The sequence below is a fragment of the Mesocricetus auratus genome, unplaced genomic scaffold (assembly GCF_017639785.1).
Source record: "Mesocricetus auratus isolate SY011 unplaced genomic scaffold, BCM_Maur_2.0 Super-Scaffold_15014, whole genome shotgun sequence".
Taxonomy (NCBI): Eukaryota; Metazoa; Chordata; class Mammalia; order Rodentia; family Cricetidae; genus Mesocricetus; species Mesocricetus auratus.
In genome coordinates this window covers 62,836,201-62,864,030 of record NW_024429186.1, presented here as the reverse complement: position 1 = coordinate 62,864,030, position 27,830 = coordinate 62,836,201, and the positions used below count along the sequence as shown (strand labels likewise).

The 27,830-nt window shown below is 38.3% G+C and overlaps 1 protein-coding gene across 4 annotated transcripts in view; it reads left to right on the top strand.

The window, feature by feature from the left end:
• Akap6 (A-kinase anchoring protein 6) overlaps nucleotides 1-27,830 on the top strand; it is a 441,052-nt gene that overhangs the window by 383,877 nt on the left and 29,345 nt on the right. For all 4 annotated transcript variants that reach the window (XM_040743100.1, XM_040743097.1, XM_040743098.1 and 1 more), the window contains one exon: nucleotides 12,274-12,489. In XM_040743100.1, coding sequence (XP_040599034.1) covers nucleotides 12,274-12,489 — 216 coding nt within the window. The remainder of the gene's footprint in view (nucleotides 1-12,273; nucleotides 12,490-27,830) is intronic.

The following is a 27,830-nucleotide window of genomic DNA, read 5'->3' as shown; positions in this document are numbered from 1 at the left end:
TTGTTGAACTAGGAGACAGTCACAGATATGGTTTCTTCCTCATTCCAAAGGGCTTCTCAAATGTTAAGCTAAACCCCTTTTGTGGCTGGACAGTTTATGCCAAACTGTCAAATAGAATAGCATCTTGCACTCCTCCCGGACAAGAGTACCTATATATTCAGTTTTCCCCGGAGGAGAATGCAGAAAAATATGAGGTGCCTAGCTTTATTTAGCAGAGGTTTCTAGACTTCTGGACTCCACTTTTTTTTAGCTGTTATAGGTACTGGGCTATTGTTTTGAACTAAGAAATCATCATAGTTAATTTACAAGTTAGCTAAAAACTTAGCATCTCTCTACCATCTTATAGAATAATGGAATCTTAGTACTACTTATAAGTTAAATTTACAAATGATCCCAAGAGTGCAGTTAGAATTATTGAGTATCTGAGCATACTGAAAACTGATTTAAAATATTAAACATTAAAAAGCATATGAACTGCGTTTCCATATCTGATGCAAAGTGAAAAGCTAAGAAGCAAATTAGAAGTGATCCAAACTCACTTGGGAAACGTTCTGTTTACTTTAGATATGCTATAAATAAAGTGGGGGGTTTGAAGTTTACTAACGCTGACTATACCTCTACCTCTTCCGGTCAAGGAGGGTTAAATGAGTGAAGAAGCAGCTTTTCTGTTTTGGAATTTTCCTCCCTAGCATCTTTCCCCTCTTTCTCAGAGATGTTTCCCCCTAGCTTGTCTCTTCCTTCTTTGTTGTTTTGCCACTAGAGTTTTTAAATCCTTTTATTTTCCATCCGTAGGATTCTGTAATAATAGGGCTGTTTACCTAAGATATTCATCCCTGATGTTTCACTTCAAGTAACACTAAGTCTGGTGAATCCAGGAGTGTCTTCATAAGAAGCCACAGTTAAGTCTGGAAAAATAGGGCTCAACCCAAAGAATGGATAAGAGTTGACTCTCCTCTGGATGGAAGAGGAAGGAACATACGGTGGCTCAGGGCTAAGCAAGACATGAAGTAAATGTGGTCTCTTGATTCCCGTGGCCAGCGTGTTCCATGTTATCCCCAGGAACTTCTCTTGGCTCACATGTTCTCCACCTTTCTCCTTGACTGTAAAGAGAAGCTATTTCTTTGCTAACCGCTTTGGTTTATCCCCCGCCAGTCGCCTGGGCTCTGCCGCTTTGTAGTCCCCAAATAAACACACAAGACGTTGTATTAATTATGAAGCTGTTGGCCTTGCTTGTTTCTTACTGGCTAGCTCTGACTTAAGTAATTACCCCATAATTGTTAATCTAAGTATGTCTCTTACCGGAGAGGTTTCCGGGCTTCCTACCCCAATGGCGTTACATCTCGACTCTCTTGTGTTTCTCCTTCCCAGAATCCTCCTGGACTCCTAGCCCCACCTATCTAGATTCCTATTGGCCAGCAGTAATTTATTGACATATACACAGGACTTCCCCAACACTTGACACTGTGCCATTCTTTAGATATGGCGTTTATGATGACCCTCTGCCATGGATTTGCTACATGGAAGTATTAGGTACCCTTCTATCTAAAGATCTTTTACAAAGAAGAGATGATTTTAGGTAGCTGGGACCAACAGAAAATGAGAGAAGAAAACCACCTGCATCCATCCAGCACTGCTTTAAAATGTTTGCTATGGAATCAATAAGACAGGAAGCCTCAGTGGGCATTGTAAATAGGTTTCAAAATACAATTATGTAAAAATCTATTATAATTACTCCTCTCTGCTTATGAAAGAGTGACTGTGGGAGTTTAAGGAACTGTGTTTGGCGTTCTAATGGCTAAGTTTCATCACCCTGCACTCTTCCTCCAATTGTTAAAAGTTTCCTTTCTATAATTGCAGAATAGTTTAGCATCTTAACAATAATGGACATGTTTTTAAAAGATTATTGCCAAAAGTGCATTCTTTATTCCAGGGAGACTCAGTAATAGATACTGGCATTTTAGTAATGATACAGGCAATCTGTAAGCTATTACAGTTTCATGTAGAGTAACTTAATCTTCATATTGTTTTGTATGTCTAGAATTTTAATAGTGTTTTTAATTTAGAAAAGGAGGTTTATAACGTATTACTAATTACATGTGAATATGAACTAAATACACAACTACTGAATTTTATTCTGAAAACAAACATGTTTAAAAAGTACTTAACCTAGCATAGAGAAAGTAACAAAGAAATTAAAGGATTTCCACAGTGGCTTTCATGGGGTATCACTTTGACGGTTAGCATTTTTGGGATGCTTGTCATAGTTTGATCTACAACCAAAGCAGTACAGGCAATAGAAGTGGTTACTTCTACCTAAAATTAATATATTTTAACAGATGAAGACATAATTTATTAAACATCATTATGCATATATTTGTTTAAGACTTAGTAATACCATCTATCCATGAGTCTACATGAAATCACAGTGGTTATAATACTTGTTGGGGGAAGTCCTGTGCATTTGTCAATAAAGTACTGTTGAGCCAATAGAAAACCTAGATAGGAGGGATTGGAGTCGAGGAGGATTCTGGGAAGGAGAAACACAAGAGAGTCAACATGTAACACCATGGGGGTAGGAAGCCTGGAACTATTCTCCGGTAAGAAACATACTCAGATTAACAATTATGGGGTAATTACTTAAGTCAGAGCTAGCTAGTAAGAAACAAGCAAGGCCAACAGCTTCATAATTAATATAGCCTCCTGTGTGTTTATTTGGGACTGATGCGGATCTGGAACCAGGCGGGCAAGAAGGCTCCTCTCAAGGAAAGCTTCTCTTAACAAATACTCCTGGCGATCCTTAGTGATTTAGATTGTTCAGTAAGCATATTAGATAGCAAGATCGTTTGAGATCATTTCTAGGTTCAAAATACAGGCCCTGAAAACAAGGCAACCACTAGCTTTTCTACTGGGCAGGTAAAAGAACAGAGAGGAGATGATTTTTTAAAAATAAAAATCATTATTGGAAATATTTTTATTTTATATGGTTTTTAGAAACAGCTCAGTGTCTGAATCTAGATTTAAATTACAATGTATAATTTCGACACTCTTGGCATGCCACCCAGCTCCTCTCCAAGGAACTGTAGAGATGTGCTTGGTGAACTAATTCAGGAGGCTTTAGTACTATTTTAAAATCTAGCTTTTATATCAAACAAACCACTTCACTATTTTGAAAAGAGTTATAATCTACTTAAAACTGTCATTCTCTGTTTCTGACTTGCAATTAGATGATATTTCCAAAATGTCATACCAAGACTCTGCTTCTACCATCACCATAATTGAATGTGACAGCCAAGATATTATATCAATACCTTTTCCATAATTAGCAATAAGGATCCTGCCAAGGGTTAACTAGAAAAGTTTCATAAACATTTTTCTACAAATGGTCCTGAAGGCAATATTATGCTTTTAAAGTCTGCTAATATAGCAAAGACTTGTGACAAGCAGGAGACAAATCTAGGAGCAGAACTGTTTGGCGAGAAGAGTTTTGTGGTGTGTGATGTATGCTATGTAAATGAGCTTATTAGGACTCTCATCTATTTTATTATTGGTGACCAATTTAATAGAGGCATTTAAAAAACAATATTTCTGCCTGCCTCCTAGAAGTGAAGAAGATACATTGATATAATTGAGAGCAAATGATTGCATGTCATGCCATATAATCATGTCATTTTTCAATTGCTATTTTTGCACTCCACTGCATGCTTATAGAATATTTAGCTTCAATATAGATTAAATCCCAGAGTTTGTGACTGAGCTTGGGTCTCTATATTAGCTAACATTGTTTTAGAAATTTGGAATCAGTTAAAGTACCTAGAACCATTTATTTTATTGAAAATATGTAAGCCATTAGTCATATGCTTTTTGCAATGCTCTAAATTTTGTCTGTTTTGAATAATTATACTTTAAGATGTAAATTCTTGTTTGCAATGTTTCTGATATATATGGTTGTGCACACATTTGTCCAGGATTGAGCTATTAGACCTGAAAGAATTATTGACTGTCTGTGAATACTGATAATCATTTATCTAAAGGACTTTTCTATCTTCATTTAGTCTCTCTATTATTTGCGTAAGATACATCTTTCTCATAAAAGGAAGCACTTCCACTATGAAATGGTCTATCTAGTCCAAGAGATAAGAAGGCATTGTCCGCTTGGCTTACTGGCAAATTGCAGACACTTAATACAGTGTCCATTATAATAGATGTTTCATACATTTTGTTCAGTCGATGATGTGTATTTTTTGACCTACATTATCAAAACCATGTTAGATTCAAGTATAGAATGCTTATGTATTTGAAGACCTCCAAATAGGTAGAAGATCGGACTTCTAAAGGGTTGAAGTTATTGGCTCTTAACAGTAGCTTTATGCTTGTAGTCACTTCTGGTTAAAACCAGGAGTGTTTGAGAACGTAGAGATCTTACAAGCCTCTCTAGCATTCTTCTTAAATGCCAGCATTTTTCCTGAGTCAATTTTCAATTCCCCCTCCCTGGGTTAAAATTCTGCCCTTGATGCTTGTAAGTTGGATTGCTGTTTACAAAACTCTAAATGTCACCATTTTCTCACTCCTAAATCAGTCTATCATCTGTCTGTCTGTCTATCATCTACTTGCCCATCTACCAATTTCCATGCTTTTGTGATCACTGAATGTGTTAACCACACAAAATTACATAAAGAGGCCAGAAGATGGCTAGGTGAATAAAAGTGCTTATGTCAAGCCTGCTGATCTGAGTCCAGTCCCGTGACCTGACATTGTGGAAGGAAAAATCTATGCCTGCTAGTTGTCCTTTGACTTCCATACACATACAGTGCACGTGTGCACACACACACATGCATGCATGTGCACATACACAGACACACACAGAGGGGGCATGTTAAAAATACATACGAAATATTGGTCACTGATATATGGAATTAGTGAAAGTAGCCCATAAAATACTGTGCAGAATAGTGCTTGGACAATTGATAAGCAATCCTAATGATTATATTTTATGTGCAAGTGAATTTGGGTAAACTAGCTGAAGAGTATAAGACATTGTTTTTATTTTACATGTGATCAACAGGATTATCTTTGGTGCAGTACATGGTTGTCATCTGTATGTCAGGCCATCCATTTTTGGCCCAATGCTATCAGTGTTGTATGTGACAATTTCATAAGTCATATAAGAACATCACTGCAATAATTATATAGGATTAATAGTCTTCATTTTCTATATTTGCCTCAACTCTTTTTTAAGATCAATGTTTCTCTATACACTTTTCTGTTTATATTTTATATTTCTAAAAGTAAAAGGCCTATATTAAAGTTGGACTGTATTATTTTTATACTAGAGAAAATGTCTGGTCTATTGAATGAAGTATTTAGGTCTGTATCAATAACTCTACCTGAGTAGACATTTTAGCTCTTACCTTAGAAAAACAAACTGTTCCAACTTTGCATTTATAATTGTATTGGTCCTTTCACTGGTCCAGAATAATAATCTCCCAATTCTTATGTACTCTTTGCTTAATCATGAAACAGGCTTTTTAATTTTTTTAATTTTTATTATTAGTGAATGTGAGCATGTCTGCTTGTGATATGTGAGTGGGTGTGTATGTGGCAGCATTGGGGGAGTGTGGGTGCTAAGGCCTGGATGTGAATATCAGAGGGTGCCTTTGGGAGGAAATTCTCTACTGTCACTAAGGGTTCCAGAATTTAACCCAAATCATCAGGCTTGTATAGGAAGTGTTTTTATCTGCTAAGCCATCTTGCCAGCCACAAAAATGTCTTTTATGACATAAAATTATTCTTGATTTGAACATTATGTCAAGACTTACCATCAGAACATTAAAGTACATTGTCTTTGTATCTGCACATATCATAGGATGTCTTCTCAAAGAAGTTTATTGATGACCCAATCTAAAGTGCCACTGGTTTTATTGAACAGTTCTTATGACATGATGATTTTGTGTGTCTTTACATTTATTTCCAGCCTCTTACCTACACACAGGCAAATTAGAATGTAAATTCTTTGAAAGCAAAGATGTGTACCTTGTGTACTGCTGTGTTTATCACTGAGAAAAGTGCTTGGCACACAGGAGGCAGTCCGGAAGTGAGTTTGGCTGGTGGGTAGGCTGATGGATAGTAATTTAGTATTATCATCATACCCGCCATTAACTTCTAGGTTTTTGAAAACTGTGATGAAACTTGAGGTTTTCAACTTTCTTCTACAATGCCTATCCTCTCCCCCACCTTCCTGTCTTCAGATGTTTCCTTATAGTCCTGCGAGTCCTAACTGGTTTCTTCCACCTAGCAATGACCTTTTTACTCTCCAGCACTGAGTGGGAATACAGAGCATGCGAGTCACTGGCCTCACCATTCAAAAGGTGCACTCCCTTCCCTTGCCTCGCTTAAACTTACAGTGTCTTGATGAATTAGGTGTTATCAGAAACCTTTGCCTTGTGTTTCTGGCTCTCCTTCGGAAGAATCAGTCGTTTTACAAGCTCCTAAGAGGAACCACATCTTGTTAGATGCCTGTCATCCACCCATGTTAATCTTGTAATGGAAAGTTCAATGTTTGGCACATAGCTGAGACCCATCAAGTGTATACTGCTATAATCACACAGACCTTGCCAAACTTATCTCCTTGACAATGACCTGGAATCAAGCAGTCAAGATCTGCTTCCGCCTCAGGGTTTCAATTAGAATCAGAATTTAGAGCTTGTATTTTTATGTTTCTAAAATCAGTCTGCTCAAGTTGAATCTCTAATTTGTACAGTTTAATCTGCCATGTGTATGATAGAGTTCTCAAACTTTAGACTGTGGTCACTTGTAGGTCTCTGTTAAGCTATGGCCCTAGAATCCCTGATTCATATATATATATATATGAGTGACACTAGAGAATTTGCAAACTAGCTTGGCTTTGTCTCTTTCTTTGAGATACTACCTCACCCTGTAGCCCCAGCTGGCCTGGAATTTGCTATTTATCTCAGGCTGACCCTAAATTACTATCCCCTTGCCTCCTGACTATCTGGAATGGCAAGCATATTGCAGATGATTGGGAAGAAGTTGCAGTTCTAAGTTCCTGGGTGATGCAAATACTCTTTGACCTGGAGATCACACCCTGAATATTTCTGTTCCTAGAAACATTACTACATATAGCAAATAGGAAGAAAATTGCCACCCTATGGAATCAAGATGGCAAAATGCGAAGAGTCCAAAATTAAAACAAAATAACACAAGCAGGAGTTTAGGAAATTGTCAAAATGAGGTCTACTCTCTTGATGGTATTTAATGCTATTTAAACGCGAACACAACTGTATGTTGCTATTCTTTTTTCATCCTGTTGTTTCCCTCACACTAGGTTGAAGGCAGTCAAGTGTCATATATGCAGCTTGTTCCCTCATTATTGTTCTTGTCACATACATAACATACTCAGTATATTTTGTTAAATAGTCGATCAATACAGAAGGTGAAGTAATATTCACTTTTGTAAGCTGCATTAATTACTTCATAGCTCTTTTCATTTATCAGATGATCTAGCATTCCAACATTTAGTTCATATTGCCCTACCCAATAGGGTTAACATGCTGAATAAAAATTATATGAGAGATATAGAAGATAACATGCTTTGGAGTTTCTCCAGTTAGATTTGCTTCTTTGTGTTCAACATATACTTAGTTTGGGGGACTTTTGAATGATTTTTTTTTTCTTCTCACTTCTCTTTATTTAGCATATGTTTTTAATATAGTAGTTCCTGTAATAATTGTACTCCTTCTTTTATTGTATGTTTATTTGCATTCATTTGCATTTTGTGAGGTAGATAACACTTGTTTGATGTTAAGAATGTACGCATACAACTAAATGTGACTTCTTTGTATATGTTTTCATTTAAGCAAATGTTTAACATAGTGATGAATGAAGCACTGGCATTGATAGTCTTCCCTTTGGTGCTGCTAAGTCTGAAGCCAATGAAGAATGTCTGTTTAGGCTTGGTGGAGAATGGGGGAACACATGGTTACCATCTGTGAGGCTCTGGGTTCAAATCCCAGCACCACAAAAGAAAAACAAAAGTTTTTTTAATGCATAAAAAATGGACTAAGTCAGGAGACATACACAACAAAGCATTTCCCTCCCAAAACCATGTGTACTGCCATTGCTGAATTAAAAGTCAGATTAGCAGTGTACGACTGCAGGAGAAAAGCTGTTACCCTGTTAGCAGCTGTCATACAATGTGACCTCCAAACAAGTGCATTCAGTGCGTTGACATCCGACTAATTTAAAGGGAAAGGGGGTGACTTCTCAGCCTTGTATTGTGGAAGTTTGATTATTTGTTTTAGGTTTTCCATGTTTAGTACAAATCTTAATTTTTAGAATCACGACAAAACTTGGTGGGAACTTTATAAAAATAAACAAAAGAGTTAGGGATTTAGAGTAGCTACCAGTATAGTTCTACTGGGAGGCGACACTAGACTCTGACAAAGATGGGCTGGTACAATGCTAAAGCGTTCAGAATCCCTTTCTTTTTTTTTTTTTTTGTTGTTTTATGAGACAGGGTTTCTCTGTATTGTTTTGGAGGCTGTCGGTCCAGCCTGGCCTCGAACTCACAGAGATCCGCCTTCCTCTGCCTCCCGAGCAGAATCCCTTTCTTAGACATATCAAAATTCCTTTTAAAATTGTTTTCTCTGCCTCTTATTATATTTTAAGAAGGGACTGTGATTATGCATCAGAACCAACAGGATTCCAGTAGAGCATGCTTCAGAATTGGCCATAATGACAAGTGCTCTGGATATTTCTATGCCTCCTCACCTTTTTCAGCTACTTCGTACTTTAGTTTTTCCCAAACACAGTAAGAACACCTTACCATCTAAGGCAACTTGTTCACGTTCTAAGTTAACTTGACTCTGGGCTCTACCCCATACTTGCCATCACTCATATTAGGCCTCCTCGCTCCTGTCATTTCCTTAAAGATGGGTGAACTTCCAGCAGCAATTGCTTGTACACACATTAGTTGGTCTCTCTGTCTCTATCTCTCTTTTTGTCTCTCTCTTACTCTCTCTCTCTCTCTCTCTCTCTCTCACACACACACACACACACAGTACTGTACTACTACTTATTTATGTAGTTCATCTCTAAAAGATTCTCATCTCCTTAAGGGAAGGAACAATTACTCACTGTGTAACCCTCCATTATAGAAAGAAGGCCCAGCAATTAGAAGATATTTACAGATTTGAGGAACTCATGGAAGGATGTTTGTCTTATTCTACACCTTACTTACTTAGCCATAGTTTCTGTCTTTTAAAATATATTTCTCTAAAGTCTAAGGCAAAAGATAATAATAATCATTTGCTCTCGTTAGTTATATTTAACATTTCTCAGTACATATGGAGAATGTGTATCTCAGTTTATTATAAAAATAATGTAGAATACTGATTCTAAGGAATGCTGCCAAGAAACCACTGATTTTATTTAGTATGTGTGATTATAAATAAATGCATTTTGATGGTTGTCAGGGAAACACATTTATGTAAGAGAATGTTATCAACTGTCTCTAGGTATAAAGAGATATTGAAACAATGTTAGGTATAAAAAATTCTCTAGTTTCCTTTGAACAGTTCACATGGAAAAAATTTAATCCAGAATGTAGACTAAACCCTTAAGATATTTCAAGTGAAAACTGCAGAATTGTGAGGATAACATCAGATACTAGATGTTAACAGTACCTGCTTTTGTAGTTTAAATTTCTAGAAATGTATTTGTGGGGGGGGCTATGGTGTATGTATATAGTGAGGTCACATCAGCATAGGAGTATATGCACCTATGTGTTTACCTACGAGGCCAGAAGAGGACATCAGATGTCTGTATTGTTCTGTTTTAATGCCTTGAGACAGGATGTCTCTGAACCCTAGTGTAGCTTCAGCTAGGCTGCCTGGTAAGTGAGCTCTCAGGAGCTACCTGTTTCTACCTTCCAACTGGGGAGTTACAGGTGCACGTAGCTATGCCTAACTTTTAACCAGGTGGTAGGGATTTGAACTCAGCTTTTTATTTTTGCGACGCAGGAGGCATAACCCATCTCCTCATCCTTGCTTTTGTAGTTTTTACAGTGCTGATTTATCTTTCAAAAAATCGTGGCCAATAATCTTCATAAAAGTTTATTACATCCCAAATAACCTATTTGAGGACTTTGTGAGGGGAATGAAGCCTATCTGAGCTGCTTTGCAAATGTGGCCTGAGCTAACTCCACACATATTTTTAGTGCAATTCATTATGATTTTTCCCTCAGCAAAGAACTTTGAGACTCTTCGTTGACATATAGATATACAGTTATTATTCTACTACAAAGAGGTTTGCAAAATCCAGTTCCATCAAAACATCTGATATTTTTAGCCCTTTTCTTTTGACAAGTTAACCACAGTTCAAAATCCCAAATCATCAATATTCACATCTGTAGATATTATTTGAACCAATTTCAATTGGCCATAATCATAACACTTTCTTGAGTATCAATATTGGGTCAAAATTTGGTAGGTATTAAGTGGACTTCATCATTTGGATGACTTGACACTTGTAGATTAAGAGAACAACTTGAAGTAAGAACATGTGTGAATGTGTTTGTATGTGTATGTGTGTTTCCATGTATGTGTTTGTGTGTTCGCATGTGTGTGCGTGGGGGTATGTGCATGGATGACCATGGGTGTGTGTGCATGTGTGTGTATGTGTGCATGTGTCTCATGGTGGAAGTGAGGGTAGTGGGTTGAAGAGGTAGCTGGGAGAACTGCTAGAGGAAATGATAACATTATAATTGCTTTACTAGACTTCAAGTTTATCATTGCTTGTCTAGGGGTTTTCTGTCCTCAGCACAGAACTGGAGAATAGCATCAGTAAAGGAATTTGTCAGAACCAGGGTGGTATCAGGGGTTATATAGGAATATAGTCACATACCCTAGGAAAGTAAATAAGGATTGGTTCAGGAAACCTAGTTGAAACAGCTGCTCTGGCAAGATGTGAATAATAAAATTCCTAGTCATATTTTGCCATAAATTGAGGTTTGGAAATTTGGTATTCACCTCTTTTAAAATTCAGAAATATTAAAGGTACAGGTTCTCTCATTATAGAAATAATAGAATTCCAGCTATTACCGAGTTAGGGTCGTTTAAATGGATACAACATGCATTATATCAGTAAGTGGAACATCTGTATGGAATGTCCACCTGCTGATCAACTACTCCTACTCCGTGCACAATTCAGTGAACAGCACTTAATCATCTTAAGACTTCTTCTAATGAAGCCTTATCTAGATTAACATTTTAAGCACAAATACTTTCAGGCATTAAAACCCTCACACTAAATGAAATTGCATTGTCTTGTTTACCCTTGTTGATTAATAAGCAATCTGCTAACTGTTGGAACAGTCCAATTGTGGCAGTAGAATGAGATTAGTAATTCAGTGATGTTTGTGGGCATAACCATCATTTCTCCTGAAGGCTTTGAATTAGAATATCACTTACACACTATCCGTAGGCAAAGAAAGGACATAATATTTTTAGACATGTGTACCCACTATTTTGTTTCAATCGTTCAGCTTAGGGTCAGCACAGCAATACAAATGCTTCTGAGAGGCAAAATGCAATTTTGATGCATGCATATCCTTTTTAAATGGTGTGAGTGCCATTAAAATAAACAGAGCAACCAGCAAATTGTGCAGTAAAAACCCAGTATCTTGATTTCTGTTTGAGGAACATTATTGCTTTGTTAATCAAGCATTGGAAGAGAAATATTGCCCACTGTTTTTTAGATAATAGAGTTTACACATGAAAATTCTTTGCAGTATTATTTATTTTTGCCAATAAAATACTGAACTTTTTCCTTCCAAAGAATCTAGGGATACATTTATAAGACTAATTACATTTGGGGGAGGCTTGTTTATTTGTTGTTGTGTTTCCTTTGACCTTGAACCAACACCCTCAGTCTGTTTATCCACAATTCATATGACCTAAGTGATTTTTTTTATCATGTGAGACATTGTTAATACCCGGGTGTCAAGGCAAGATCTTCCATTTTGGAAACCAAATCAGTAGAAAGGGAAATAGGAAACAGGCTCCTATTTCCCTAGCATTCATTATCTATGTATCAGAGGCTACCAATCTCAAGGAAATTGTAGGTCCCTTCTTCTTGCCCTAGTTTTTGAAGCTCAGCACATCCCTACATTGTGAAATGATGGTGGAAGTGATTATCTCATGCTTTCAGAAGTCAGTCTTACAAACACATGCAAACTGGTCTTTTTCTGTATCGCAGTCCCTCTGTCATGAGATCAAGCAGCGCCGTAGAGGGGTGGCCTCCATTCTGCGGCTGTGCCAGCACCTTCTGGATGACCGGGACACCTGCAATCTGAACGCGGACCACCAGCCCATGCAGCTGATCATTGTAAACCTTGAAAGAAGGTGGGAAGCCATCGTTATGCAAGCTGTCCAGTGGCAAACACGGCTACAAAAGAAGATGGGAAAAGAATCTGTGAGTATCATTCCCCAGAAGAATTGGATTTTTTTTTCAAACACACACCCCCAGGCTTGGGCAGTACGTTCATTGTGTAAATTTCCTTGCAAACTAAAGCCATAACCATTCACTAACCAAAACTCCATTCATCATAACAGAAAGTTGCTCTCTTTAGTGGTATGCATTTTAGTGCACCTCATTGTCTTTTTTTTAAAGTTACAAATATGTTTTGGTTGCTCTTATCACTGAGGATATTAATTCTTTCATTTATTCCTTCACCATACCTATTCACCAAGCACACAACTATTTTGCTAGGAGATAGATTAATACCCTGAGTGCATGGAGCAGTGTGTGCGCTCTGTGTACAGTTTCATTGCTTGAATATCTACTGTTTATCTTTCCGTTTAATGAGGGGTTAATGCCATCTGTACACCTGTCCTCATCAGTACTGCTTCCAGCGTCTTCTGACAGATTACTGAGAACTGTCAAGTTTCCTCCTAGAGTTTAATGTAGTGTTCATAGTAGGGGGTAGTGATTCCCATTAACAATTTTGCAGATCTGAGAGCGCAGGTTTCAGCAGCTACTAGGAGAAAGAAATATGTAAGAGTAAAAGTTGTTTTCTTATAATATAGAATACACATTTGTTCTGGAAGCCTTCACATTCTTAGGAGAAAGAAACTGTCACTGAAAAAAGTATATTCCTGAAGTGACCTTGACAACAGTGTCTATTAGTTATAGGGCGATTTTTCAAATTTGACTTACATAAGTGAAACACATGTATAGAGTGGAAGTTACACACACACACACACACACACACACACACACACACTACATATTTGGAAAGTTCAGAATGCAAAGGATCCAAATGTAAAAATTCTTGTCATTGAAAATAGTTTCCATATACAAATTCTATTCTTTTTTGTTTTTGTTTTTGTTTTTTACGAGACAGGGTTTCTCTGTATTGTTTTGGAGGCTGTCGGTCCAGCCCAGCCTCGAACTCACAGAGATCTGCCTGCCTCTGCCTCCTGAGTGCTGGGATTAAAGGCGTGCGCCACCACCGCCAGGCTACAAATTCTATTCTTAACAAAGCCTTAGGATTTACATTTCTGGTATGTTTTATTATAGGGACTCTGGGCAGGAAGGCATTGAATCACTAAGCTTACCTACCTCTTTTGCCTTTGTAGCTGTGCTGGAGTCTAGGAGGTGATTTCTCTCCAGTTCTGTTCAACTGATTTCTTAAGACTTCCAAATTACATCAGTAACCAGAGAGTCAACATAATTGGACAGAATTTTCTTTCTTTTGTCTTCCTTCCTTCCTTCCTTTCCTTCTTTCTTTTTGTTTTTTGTTTTGTTTTGTTTTGTTTTTTTGTTGTTGTTGTTGTTTTTTTTTGAGACAGGGTTTCACTGTGTAGTCCTGTTGTCCTGGAACTCACTCTGTAGACCAGGCTGGCTTCACAGATCTGCCTGCCTATATCCCCCGAGGGCTGGGATTAAAGGTATGCACCACCACTGCCTGGCAGGGTGTTTTTTCTTGAAATAATTTGTAGGTTGTGAAACTGTTTAATATCTTTTCTTCTCCCTCCCTTTGTCCATTCCTCCCTCCTTCTCTCTCTCCCTCTCTCCTCTTCTTTTTGACAATGTTTGCAAAGGCAGTAAAGGTTGTTAACCTTTCTCTACTTTGTGGTGATGATAGACTGAGCGCCATGGGCAGTAGGAAAAATTATGGCATTTTTAGAGCATTCAACTGGTTTGGCAAATACAAGACTGACTCTCTTTCATGAATCATATGATCAGGAATGCTGGCTTGGGCTCTACAAAGTAGATGTAGGGAAAGGATGTTTGCTTGTGGGAGTGTGTATATGTGTGGGGGAGAGGGAGGACAAGTGTGTGTGTGTATGTGAGAGAGAGAGAGAGAGAGAGAGAGAGAGAGAGAGAGAGAGAGAGAGGAGTGTGTGTGACAGCGAGAGAAAGGGGAGGAGAAGGATGGGGAGTGTTTGTGTGTGTGTGTGTGTGTGAGAGAGAGAGAGAGAGGAGTGTGTGAGAGAGATGGGGAGTGTGTGTGAGAGAGAGAGAGAGAGAGAGAGAGAGAGAGAGAGAGAGAGAGAGAGAGGAAGAGAGAGATGGGGAGTGTGTGTGTGTGAGAGAGAGAGAGGAAGAGAGAGGAGTGTGTGAGAGAGATGGAGAGAGAGTGTGTGTGTGTGAGAGAGAGAGAGAGAGAGGAGTGTGTGAGAGAGATGGGGAGTGTGAGAGAGAGAGAGAGAGACAGGAAGAGAGAAAGGAGTGTGTGAGGGAGATGGAGAGAGAGAGAGAGAGTGTGTATGTGTGTGTGGTCACAAGTGTCTACTAACATGATATATGAGGGTTTGTGCATGTGTGTATGAGGTAAGAGTGCTGTAGGAAAGCCAGAAGAGGATGACTCTCTTGTTCCCTTGATACAGGGTCTCACAGAATCTAGAGCTACGCCGGCAATCAGCAAGCCCCAGTGAGCCTTCTGTTCCCATGTTTCCATCCCTCCCAGCACTGGGGTTATAGGCAGGACCCACTGCTACATGTGTACTGGGGATCTGAACTCTGGTCCTCTTGCTTGCACAGCAAGCACCCTCTTATCTGCTGAGCCATTTCCCAATCCTCTGGTTTGTTTTACTCATGTCTATAGTAAAGGCAAGTTGCTTGTTGGAAGCTTGAACTACTCAAGAGAGGTTATATAAATTGCAGAGGAAAAAGTCTCTCCTAATCAGGGGACTTGGGATGATGAGGGTGGCAAATAAGGATGCTTGTGATAAAAACAGACTGAAAGGTACTCTTAGGAAAGAAGTGGAGAAATGGAAAGTGCACTGAGGCTAACAATGGGGTGAATGCAGGGGGTTGCTATGTTGGGGGTGTTTCCCTGCTTCTGGCCCTGCTGTTGAGTGAGGAGTAGAGGCTGCTTTTATCATGGAGTATTTTAATAAGGTAGAAGGTGACCTTTGCCAGGAGTCATAGGTCTACAAGTGGTCTATTTACTTGTTAATCATGTGCCCCCCATCTCCCGATTATGCATAAGGATTTCTACTATTGTATTTCCAAGACTTGCAATATATTTTGCATATATAAGCTATTGCTGAATACGTCCTGAATAATTGAGTACATGATTTTTAGTAAATTTCTTTCATTCAGACATTGGTATAACTATATACTATAACTAAACTAATTTTAAGTGTTCATCTTTTTATGAAAGATGTCATCATACTTCTGAGAGTCATTATATCCTATAAGAATACCTTTGTAAGAACACTTCTTTTCTTATCTAGTGAGGCTTTCTTAGGTTCCTCGGTCCATTTTCTCAGACTAAGGACATTTCCAGGCTCAGCATGAGATTTGGGGAGGTTGTAAGTCTTCAGGGTGCCTGGAAGCAGAGGGCTCCACAGTCCGGAAGCTCCAGAGCTAAACAAAGTTATCTTCTGAGGTCTCCAGCAGGAGGAACATACTGAAAAAAACAGAAGAAAACCATTCGTGGAGCTTCTAAGAAACTAAAAATGTCCCCTTCCTATTCAGTCACATTAGAAAATGTCACTAACAACAGTATGACAGTTTATATTAACTGGATGGGATCTTAATATTATGTGGGACATGGGCCTCTGCATGTAATTTATTTCTCCCAAAGGAAGGGTTTCTGCGTGTAGTCCTGGCTGTTCTGGAACTCACTCTGTAGACCACGCTGGCCTCGTACTCCAAGATCTGCCTCCCATGCACTGGGATTAAAGGCATATCCTACCATTGCCAGGCCTCTAGGCATACTTAGAGGAAGTTATCCTGATTAGGTTAACGGAGGTAGAACGACCTACCCACTGTGGGTGGCCCCATTCTCTAGGCTGGGATCTTGGACCTTATAAAAAAGGATGAAGTAAGCTGAACACTAGTGTTGCTCTCTGCTTCTTGACTTTGGGCACAATGGGATCATCCATCACAAGTTCCTGCTGCCATGACTTCCCTGTGATCATGGGCAGTACTCACAAACTGTCAGCCAAAATATACTCTTTCCCCCTTAAGTTGCCTTTATCAGGTGTTCTGAGGTAACAACAAAAAAACTACCTAATGCAGACAAGATCAAATTGATAAGTCAGTGAGGGAACAGTATCTTCAAAGTAGCCAGAGGAGGAATGAGATTATTTCAAGAAGAAGAGTGATTGCCTGATTTTTATCAGGAACAAGGGATGGTGGAGATGGGAAACGTAGAGCTGCAGATGAAGCAGCAGTGTAAGAAAATAACCTAGAGTTTCCTTCACAGAGCAAATTGCATTCCAATAAGAAAAGAAATATAGTTTCCTAATATCTATAGTGAAGGTATTCATTGCCCTGTACTACTAGAAATGTTAAGGGAATGACATCAACCAAACAAAACTTGCATCCAATAGAAACCTAGACATGCAAAGGAATAAAGGACATGGGAATGATAACTGTGAGTAAATGAGACGCACTTTTCCTATTATCTCAATCTCTTTAAGTGTTAATAGACTGTTTAAATCAAGATAATAGCAGTGCATGGTAGGATTTATAGCACAGAGGATAAAATGTACAACAACAGTATCACAAAGGCCAGGAAGCAGACATGCCATGGCGCTTTGTACCATTTTTATTTTATGTGAGGTACTAGAGCATCCTTTAAAGGGAGGCTGTGATAAGATCAATTGTGTATATGTACCTGTAAAACCTTAAAGATACAGCAAAACAAAAAGCTAGAGTAAGACACAAAAGGAAATGAAGTAGGGTCATCTTTTATATCCCCATTTAAAGAAAAAAAAGAAAGTAAGAGGCAGATGTAATAAGGCTTTAAAGACAACATGAAGATTGAACGTGGCTGCATCAATAGTCCCAGTAAATGAAATGGACTGAAAACTACTTAAAAGAACATAATTGTTAAATTGGGTAAATTCCACCATACATTGCCTACCAAATAGTGGAAGACTATATAAATTAACATTAAACAAAGTACATTTCATAGAAAAAACAGCATCACAAGGTATAAAGAAGGACATTTCTTCATAATAGGAGTTCCAATTTACCATGAGAAGAAGACATTTCTAAATGTCTAGGACAGCTTACAAATACACCACACAGAAAACCTACATTACTGTGAAGAGACAAGAAAAACAGAAAATGGGACAGAAATTCCATCACCCTGACTCAACCGGAAAATCAGTATGAACATAAGAAGACATGAGTGTTACTGAGGAGCAACATGACTTAACTGATATCTAAAATATTTCAACCAAGTCTTATCAAAAAGGCAAGAGGATACAGACAAAAGCTACTCAATCCGCCACTGTAGAAAGTTAATTTTCGCAAATGTGGGAAAGTGATACAGAAGTTCTTGAAGTGTTTGAAAATAGAATTATTTATGACCCCACAATCTCTGTCTGGCTATATATCATGCTCTCATTAAGGTACCTGTATATTCAAGTCCTTCACAACATTACCCACCATAGCCAATATATGGAAACTTAGATTATCCCTGGTGAATGAGTAAACAGGAAGTTGCAATGTGTATATTCATCCTTTATGTGGAGATCTAGACATTTATAGCAAGGTAGGGAAACCTAGAGGACATCTGATGACATTAAATAAGTGGACATCAAAAGAAAAATACTGGACAATCTTATTCATATGTGAAATCTTAAAGTAGCAACAGAGAAAACGAGCAAGTATACAGAAACAGAGCAGAATGTGATTACAGGGCTAGGAGACAGGACAATGGAGATAGGTCTATCAAAGAAGGCAAAGTTTTAATTATGGTAGAATGAATAATCTAGACATATAACATATGAAGGAATGTAGTTAATAATATTGCCTTTCATAAAAGAAATGTATTAAGAAATTAAGTTTTAGGCATTCTTAACACATGTATACACAAAAGAAACTCTGAGATTATGGATATGCTAATTGACTATAGTATTCAGTGTACTATTTGCATATCAAAGCCTGGTGATAGTCTTATATACACAGCAAAATGGGTAAGCATACGTTGCAATAGCAACAAAGATGGCATTATTTTTAAGTGTATACAGAATATATATCAAAATTCTCTTTTGAATCACAAACAGTTTTTTTTAAAGAATTTATATTATACAAAGCATGGCCAAGGTACGCTAGAATAGTGTAATTGTGAATGGAGGTTTCTCTCCTGCCTGCCAGTTTCCAAATAAACACTCAGAAGCTTGATGTTAATTATAATTGTTAGGCCAATGGCTCAGGCATATTACTGACTAGTTCTCACAATTAAATTAACCCATTAAGTTTGTTTTACCACCATGCTGGTGGTTTGTTACCTCACATCATGCTTCTCCAGAGGTTATGTGCTGCCTCTCTGACGCAACCTTCTTTCTCTCCTGTACGGATTTCCTGTCTGGCTCTATTCTGCCTGGCTATTGGCCAAAACATCTTAATTCATCAACCAATAAAAGCAACACATATTTGCCGCATACAGAAGGACATTCTACATGATGTAATCAAGTTCACTTAACCAAAAGTGTCTATCGTGGGATTTTAGTTTAGAAATACATCATAAAAATGTACTTGAACATTCTTCAAATGAATAGAAAGTAACATATTTAAAGTTTCTACCACATCCTTGCTTATTGCTTAGAAGATCTTTGGGAGCAACCTCCTTCTCAGTTTCCCAAGCCGATGTTATAACTACTTGGAGACAGTGGGCTAAACAAGAATAGAAACAAAGTCAGAATTTTTCTATAAATTTGAGCTATCTGAGGATGTAATTTCCAGAAAGAAAAGCTGGAGAAGATCCAGGTATCATTTCAGAAACGCCTGACAGAATGCTGTATTATTGTGGTCACTGCTCATTTCCTGATTTGTTCTGAGATTTTTGAGGAGAATGTTTGGGAGTTGTTTGTGACCACTGAGGATATGACTGGCCTTGGATAAAACAACAAAGAATGAATTAACAACCCCATACACAGATATTCCCACAAATGCAGTTGTGTTCCTGCTGGGAAACACTTCATTCTGTCAAGATTCAGACTACTCTTATTTTCATGTTCATTCTGAGGACAGATCTCTTAAAATATGCATCTGAAAGACATTCAGTATGGTTTCGTTTAGCCTTAGCCTTGGTAAGAGGCCCAAAGCTTTATCTACAGTGCAAAAATACTTTTGTCTATAGAAGAGGTTATGAATTCAGGAGGGACTGGAGGTACAGGAGAAGTGGGAGGGGGGAGAGGAAGGGAAGGAAATGATGTAAATACAATGTATTTGTGTAATGAATTCTCAGAAACTAAAATCAATTAAATACTTGAGGGAGGAGGGGGAGGGGAAGGGAGAGAGAGAGAGAGAGAGAGAGAGAGACAGAGAGAGACAGAGAGAGACAGAGAGAGAGAGAGAGAGAGAGAGAGAGACAGAGAGACAGAGAGAGAGAGAGAGAGAGAGAGAGAGAGAGAGAGAGAGAGAGAGAGAGAGAGAGAGAGCACGAGCGATCTTATCTTGTCAGGCATGGTGACATAGCACTATTATGCTCCAGAGGCCAAGATTGGAGAATTATAGCCTGAGCTATATAGTACCTTCAAGGCCAGCCTGTGCTAGTCAGTGAGACTGTCTGAAAGAAAGGAAACAAACAAAGAAGGAAGCAAAAAAGTAAAAGTATTTGAAACGGAAGAAATTTGTCTTTGGTATCTGTTTTCCCACCAGTTTTTATCTCTTATGCGACGACTGTTTTATTAGGTACAGTAGTTGTCTACTCATATAAGTCATTCTTGCTTTTGAAGCACACATCTAAACAGAAATAAACTAGGTTCCTTTGAAATGCCTTGTTTCAAGCATGTGTACCTTTGAATTCTTAGTGAATTGAGGGTTTGGGGTTTTATCTTCACGCACACATTTTTTTTTTTCTGTCCTTCTGCTCTGATCCTGCAGAGCTCTACTGAGAATAGAACTTTGTGTCCAGAAAAGCCATACACATTTAATGGCCTTGAAAAGTATACAACACATCTAGCCACATAATTGAAAATAATAAGGCCACAATAAATGGGATGGCCCCAGGGTAAAACACCCAAGGGATTCAATTGGTGTCACTTTGCATCAATGTCCATGCATCATGGTAATTGAGGTAACATAACCAATTACCACATTTTAATTAGAGTTCTAAGAACTCAAGAAAAACTGCAATGATGAGCTAGCTCACATTTTAAAAAGAAGAGAAAGAATGAAATAAAAGGGAAGACCTGACATATTACACTGCTCAGGCTCCTTACAAGAGGAGGTTCTAAAAGCTATGCTAATCTCTCTCTCTCTCTCTCTCTCTCTCTCTCTCTCTCTCTCTCTCTCTGTTTCTCAGGAATACCTTCTCACTTTCCGTGTATTATTATTGGTGGATACATTTTGAAACTTAAGAAATTTTAAATGCTACTTTTTTGACTTAAGTAAAAATATCCTCACTCTGATCTATAAGGATTTTGCAATTTTATGACTGAAGACATTCTTTAGAACGCAATCTTATAATTTTATCTCCTATCTAGATGCTTCTCACACTGTGACCTGAAGAGTCATCCTAAGTATTTAAGTTGGTATCTGAACATAGTGGTATATTAATAAAGTGTGCACTTTTCTGGCTCTGGTCATTATACAAAAATAGACTTAGATTCCCCCTCCCCATGAACAAAAATTAAATGCAGAAAGAATCGCTGCATTTAGAAAATAAATTTGACTTGTAGCAATTATTTTTATAAGGCTAGAGTTTAAGTGAGAAACCTCCTGTAAAATTTTGCTGCTGCTACATAATCAAGTAATTATGTAATTACTTGTTCTTAATTACTTACAAGAGAGATGGTTGTTTAAAAAAATCCTTATACATGTCAAAAACAGCTTCCTTCTTTAGAATATTTGTAGCCAGGCTTCCAATATCAAAAAGTTCTTTCAATGGTGGTTCTTTCACTGTTCTCTCCAAAGGTATGAAAGTGTAGCATTTAGATGTCTATATGTCCTCTCTCCTGCTTCTACTTATGGTCAGAGAGAGGTGGTGAGAGGAAGGGAGGAAGGGGTGGGAGGACCAGGATGGAAGAAGAGGACCAAGAGTAGGAGACAGAAAGAAAGAAATTATTTTAAATTATAATCGAATGTTAAACATAAGACACAATGTTAATCGAGGCATTTTCAGTAGGAAGAGTGAATTTCTCAAGGCAAACGAGTGGTTTCCATGAGATTACATACAAATGTCATGACTAGAGCTTGGCCATTAGTTGCGTCACTGTGGCAAACTACGCATCTTTGTACACCTCCCTGGAAGACGGTATTTCTGGGTGACAGCCTTACCCATGGAGTCATGGTCACAAAGGGTCATAAAACAGCTTCTCCTCTTTGTGGTGTCTCTGTCAGTCGTCACTTAAACCACATCAGTTTCTCCATACTGTTGAAATGACCTCACGGATGGTTTTCAGCATCCTCCTTACCACCAGCGACACCGATCTTTTCCAGTGAAGTGGGCACCGGTTGTTTGAGAATCTTCTCCTGACACAGATCCCTTTGGTCCTGCAACTCTTCCGGGCACCTTGTGTGATCTTGCGTAGTTGCTTCATCCGGCAACTCTTCCCCAGTGGTGCAAGTAACACATCCAAAATCCCTGGAGCATTGGTGTTTGGATGTCACATCACCACACAGAGGGGCCCCCAATGCTCAAAATGACTCCCGAAACGGGGTCTGTAGTGTTGAAACTCAGCCCTCCCCTGAAGAGCGCGAGCAGCTGTTGGAGCTGCTGAGGAGACTGCCTTAGGCATGAGAGCATCCAACAAGGCTTCCCCGGCCACATCAATGGACAGAAAGGAGAAAGCCAGTGAACACATTCACAAACCTTATTCACAAGTCTGCCTTTGCTGAACTTCCTGGAGCAGCAGACTTAATATATTTGTGCTTAATAAGCATGCCAACAAGCGACAGTGAACAAAGAAGGAAACCTGGTCTTTCCCCTTTGCTCCGCCCAAATGCTCTCCCTTCTATTTGAAGCTGGGCCTTTTCGGGTCTAGATTCCATATATGAGAATGATTGTGTGACGTGCGTCTTTGAGTGTGGCTCATTTCCCCTGAACATGATGATCTCTAGATCGTGCCATTTTTCTTCAAGTGATATTATTTCATTCTTTATGAATGGATACTTCCCATTGTGATTGTATCACACATTTTCTTTATCCACTTGATCTCTTGGCACTTCAGTTAGGGATTTCAAAATTATTATCATCTAATGTCACTGTTACTTTTGCTATCTCCAGTCTATTTATGAACCCATTAAGGAATTTCTTCTCTCTGTAGTTTAAAATTTTTATTTCTAGCATTTAATTTTGGTTTATTGATGGCTCTGTCTCTTCTTAAATTGCCCATGAATGCATGTTATGACTTCTCCATTGGAGGCTTTAATACATTAAAACATAGTTTTTAATACATTATGTGCAACATGTAGCATTTAATACATAGTTATTTAAAACTTTCTGGCAAATCTAAAATCTGTGTCATATCGAGATTATTTCTGATGCTTATCTCTTCAGGATGTCCCCCTGGCCCTTTAGCATACTGTATATATTTTTTTTGTACTCATTGAAAGATGGACATGGTGTATCAGGTAATAGAAACTGAGTTAAATGAGCTCTCCGTGTCAATTTTATATTAATCTAGCTAGGAGTTGAGCTGAATCTCATATAGCTACAGCTGGAATTTTTTTGTGCTAAGCTTTAAATTCCTCACTTCTCTTGCTTTTGTCTCTCCTCCTATCTTCAAGATTTCATAAGATTCTTCCTCAAGCATCTTTTATCACTTCCAGCTCTAATCCACTGTTATCCTGGAGCCCTGTTGCTGTAGTGATAACAGATGAGGGAGAAGATGCAGTCTCTAATACTGACTGCAGTTTCTAGGTGTGCCGTGTCTTTGTACTGTCAGCTTCCCTATTGTCTCTTAGTTTGTCCACTTGTTTAGTTAAGACAGGAAGACTAGACGGGTTCATACCAGGAAATGCCCTTCTCCAGATATATTACACACACACACACACACACACACACACACGTATATATGTATTTCCCCCTGAAATAAAGACTCTTCTGGATGTACTTCACAATGATTTAATACATGTGTACACCCTACCACTCACCCTCTGATTAGAGTCACCAATGGTCACTTAAATTCCATCCCATGCTGGTATGCTTACCTCCAAGCACCTCTTCCAGTCTACTCGGCATAAGTGTGTCTCACTTAAATGACTGAAATGCTGTTGTAATTATGACATCCCCCTCATCAAAAATATGCTGTAATTCCATTGCTTTTACAAATCAAAGCCCATAACTTCCCAAGCCTCCACTGATGGATCCCATTGTAACTACAGAAATATTTTGGACCAGCCTGGCTATCTTCTTCTTACGTGTGTGTGTGTGTGTGTGTGTGTGTGTGTGTGTATAAATATGCATATATACAGATTTAATTTGGCAAAGGATATGACCAAACAAGTTGCAAATCAGTAAATAAAATAGCTAGTCAATCATAATTGAGCATCCAACCTAACTAGTCTGAAAAAAATGTGGGGAGTAACACTGTCAGTATCCTCAAAAGTATTTATCTTTGAAAAAAATTTATCCTCAGATAATCTGAGCTATTCATGTGAAGATATCCTTATGTTATCTACAAATCTGTCCTCAATGTGGAAGTAATATGATATTCCAAAAGCATATGCTTCCAGTAGACTTTTACAAATATCTAACATTTTTCATAAATATTTATGGCCTTGAAAGTATGATACAATGCAGAGCAAGATGTGCATACAATGCTGATCATACCATGCTTGCGTGTTATAGTTCTGATTTTTTAGTGACATTCTTTAGTGTCAAGGATTAAGTAAAATGTTTACTGGTCTTATGTCAAATATTTCATATTTTATTTTCTTCCTTATATTTTTCTAGACTTAGAGGAATTCTCATATTATAATACACTGTTTAACAGAAGAAAAGTTTGCTAAAATTTTCCCGCCTAGCTCTTGGAGGTCATCTGAAAACCTCCCAACCTCCAGTTTCCCTCTGAATACTCTGGTCCACAGTGCCCAGTGGTCTTCCCCACTTTCTTTATTCATCCTGCTCTCCAAGGCTTTCAAGTCCAGTTGCTCTTTTTATCTCATTCTTCTCTCTAGGCAAGCACACTCCACCCATAGCTCCAGGAACTCCAAACACACAAAGTCAGGACTATGGCTCTCCAGAGATCTCCCCAAGGCATTTCAAACTCTATTCAAAAGAAAACTCTTAACCTTTCCTGACAACTGATCCTTCTCCAGTAGTGTAGATTGCAAGGAAAACACTGTTGAGCTCTCCAGTAGTGTAAAGGCACAGAGCGGAGCCTTCCCTCAGTCTTCCGTCTGTCTGTCCTCTGCATCCAGCTCATCATCTCGGCTAGTGGGTGGGGTTCACTGTGTAAAGAGTTCTTTCCTCTGAGTGCACTACTGCCACCTCAATCCAGGCTGACAGAGTCGCTGGCCAATGATTAGTTTGCATAGAGTCCATGAGCTCTTGCTGATCCATGAAGCCAGCCTTTGGCACAAATGACTTGAGTTTGTTCTTAGCAGTTTGTTTGTTTGTTTGTTTTTCGTATCTCGTCTTCTCTCCACTCTGAAGCCTGTGGAATCTTTTAAAAGTGCTAATCTGATTGCCCTTTTTCTGCTTGTCGAGGTTTGTTCCTAGTCCAGTCTCTGCTTTCCCTGGAGGTCCAACCCTCGACTTGCTGTCAGGTGTTCAAGTGCAGACTGCTCCCTCTTAACATGAAGTCTTGTTCATTCTGCCTTCAGGGTCCATCCAGCCCTTGGTTCCCTCCTAGAAAATTCTTGTTACTCTCTCAAAATTAACTACAACCCCATTTGTTTTTTGGAAAGCTTTTCCTTACCTCCTAGAACAAACTGAATCTCTTCTTGCTATCACATAACTGATAATAATCTAAAGCAAGCCATATATTTTTACTTTGTACCTGGTGTTCAATAAATTTGCTGATTACATAAACATATATTATTATCAATATATGTTTATGGTACAAATGTCTAAAAACTTAGTAATAACTTGTCTTTGGCTACTACTTATTTTCATTTTTATTCCAATTTGCCACTTAGATCTTAGTGGTCTGCCTCACTTTCCACCATATTCATGTGTAAACCAACCAAAGAAACCTCTTTTTCCTTGTGCAGAACTCTTTCTTATGTTTTGAACTGGTTAGCCATGAGCTGAGATATTAAAGTCTTTATAAGGTAAGTGTCCTGGAAAGAACATAGACTTTTATAGTGGTCAATCACTTCCTTGCTTCCTTCCAGTATGCAAGTCTGGGTTAGCATTTTCTCTATGTTGTGACTTGAAAGGGGACAAGAAATACAGGTACGAATCGAGCATTAGTACCAATCTGTTGATCCTAAAGTCGCATATACACTCTGATCTGAGAGAAAAGACTTAAGTGGAAAGGCCATGGGTATAACATAATTGTCTCATCTTGCTACAGGAAGACCAAACTCACTCTGACTTTCTTTTTCATTTAGGTCTAAAACTTAGGTATGATGTTTCTCCTGAATTATGTTTACAATTTTTAAAACACATTATGAGTGAGTTTACTGAATATCAAATAAAGATATTATGTTAAGTCATGGGAGATTGAAATTAAAATATCAAAATTGAAAAAGCAATTTTTGTGTGTGTGTAAAAGAAAGTATATAAAACATTATAGATACAAGCCCACAGGCTCAAGATATCAAAACTAAAGCTATTTTAACACACATAAAAATATTCTTCCCTTAGCCATAATACTGCCAGTTTATTACTGTTGACTTGCAAGTGTGCATTGTATTCTGAAAGTCTAATCTATTTGCATGCATGTTTTTTGCTGATTCCATTGGGTTATGGGTTAGAAGGGAATAAAACGACCAATAATCTAGAAATATCCTGTGAGTGCATGTTGTATGGTTGTCACTCTGGGATTTTTGCCGGCAGAAAAGCAGAATACCTTCACTCTCAGTGAACTTCCAAGCCATATACACTGACAGTAAGACAACATTGACATGGATGAGACAATAATTATTCTAGACTGAGATTGGGATGGAAATGACAGCATCTGTTACAAAAATAACTATAAAATTCTGAGATGCTTCCTATGTGTTCAGTGTCTGGGCAGCAAGTTGTTAGTCAATGTATATTTGTTTAAATGAATAAATGACTGTGGTAGATTATATAACTCTACCTCTAATGTGAGAATCAAATGAGAGAGACACCTCTGAGGGCTAAGGGACTTTGAAATTATGCTTTGGAACAATTTATGACTGAATTTTGAAAACTTTAAATGAAGAAAATACAACTCACATGCATCCATTCATTCATTCACTTAAAAATATTCATGAGTATCTACTTAGAGCAAAGATGCATTGCCACAAGGACCAGGGACCATGAATGAGGCAATTGTTGCAGTAAATGATAGCTTCACAGGAATGTTACAAATTGAGAAACCAGATTATAAGACCTTAAAAACCACAATAATTTAGAATAAAAAATATCCATTGAAAGTTGTGTGTGGGCATGTTTTCATGGGTGTGAATAAGGGTGGTTTGATTTTATGAGTGAAGCAACACAATACAAAGATCTATTTTAGGAAGCTGGGTTTGGAAGTGATATCTAGGATTATAGTAAACACATTATTGTCTCCACTTACACTTAAACGCTTATGGCAGGTTTTTCATAACTTTCCACAAGAACATCTAATGGCCATTCAAGTAAAAAACCTTTCTTGTGCATTTGTGTTAGTTGGGTTTTGTTTTGTGTCTCTGAGGAAACTCTGAAAAACTCCAAAAAGGAAAGATTTCATTTGGCTTATGGTTTCAGAGGTTTAGCTCATGGTTAGCCAACTCCGTTGTTTCTAGGCCTGCAGTGAAGCCAAAAAACCTAATGACAGAAGAGTGCGACAAAGCAAAACTGATTGCTTCGTGCTAACCAGGCTACCGAGAGAACAGGGGAGGGCCAGGGACATAGCCCACCAGGGTACATCACCAAGGAACCCCAACCTCAAGGTTATATCTCCTCCCAAGAACCACTGGGCTCTGAAGCTTTCAGTGTCAGAGACCCGAGTCCACGTGTGACTAACTGGCTTCCTGGAGTCCCACCTTTGAATTCACCTCCGAATTAAGGATCAGTCCTTCAAAGTACAGTAATGACAGGGTTTCCCTTGGTTTGCCTTACCGCTAAGTAGTTCCATTTCTTGAGTTTGGAATTATGGGGATATAGGGTTTTTTGTTGGCCTAGTCAAAGTAATTTTCCAATCGTTATTGAAAGGAAGTACTTTTTTTCTTCACTTGGAGAAATATTTTCCAACTTCTTTGTCCTAAATTTTAAA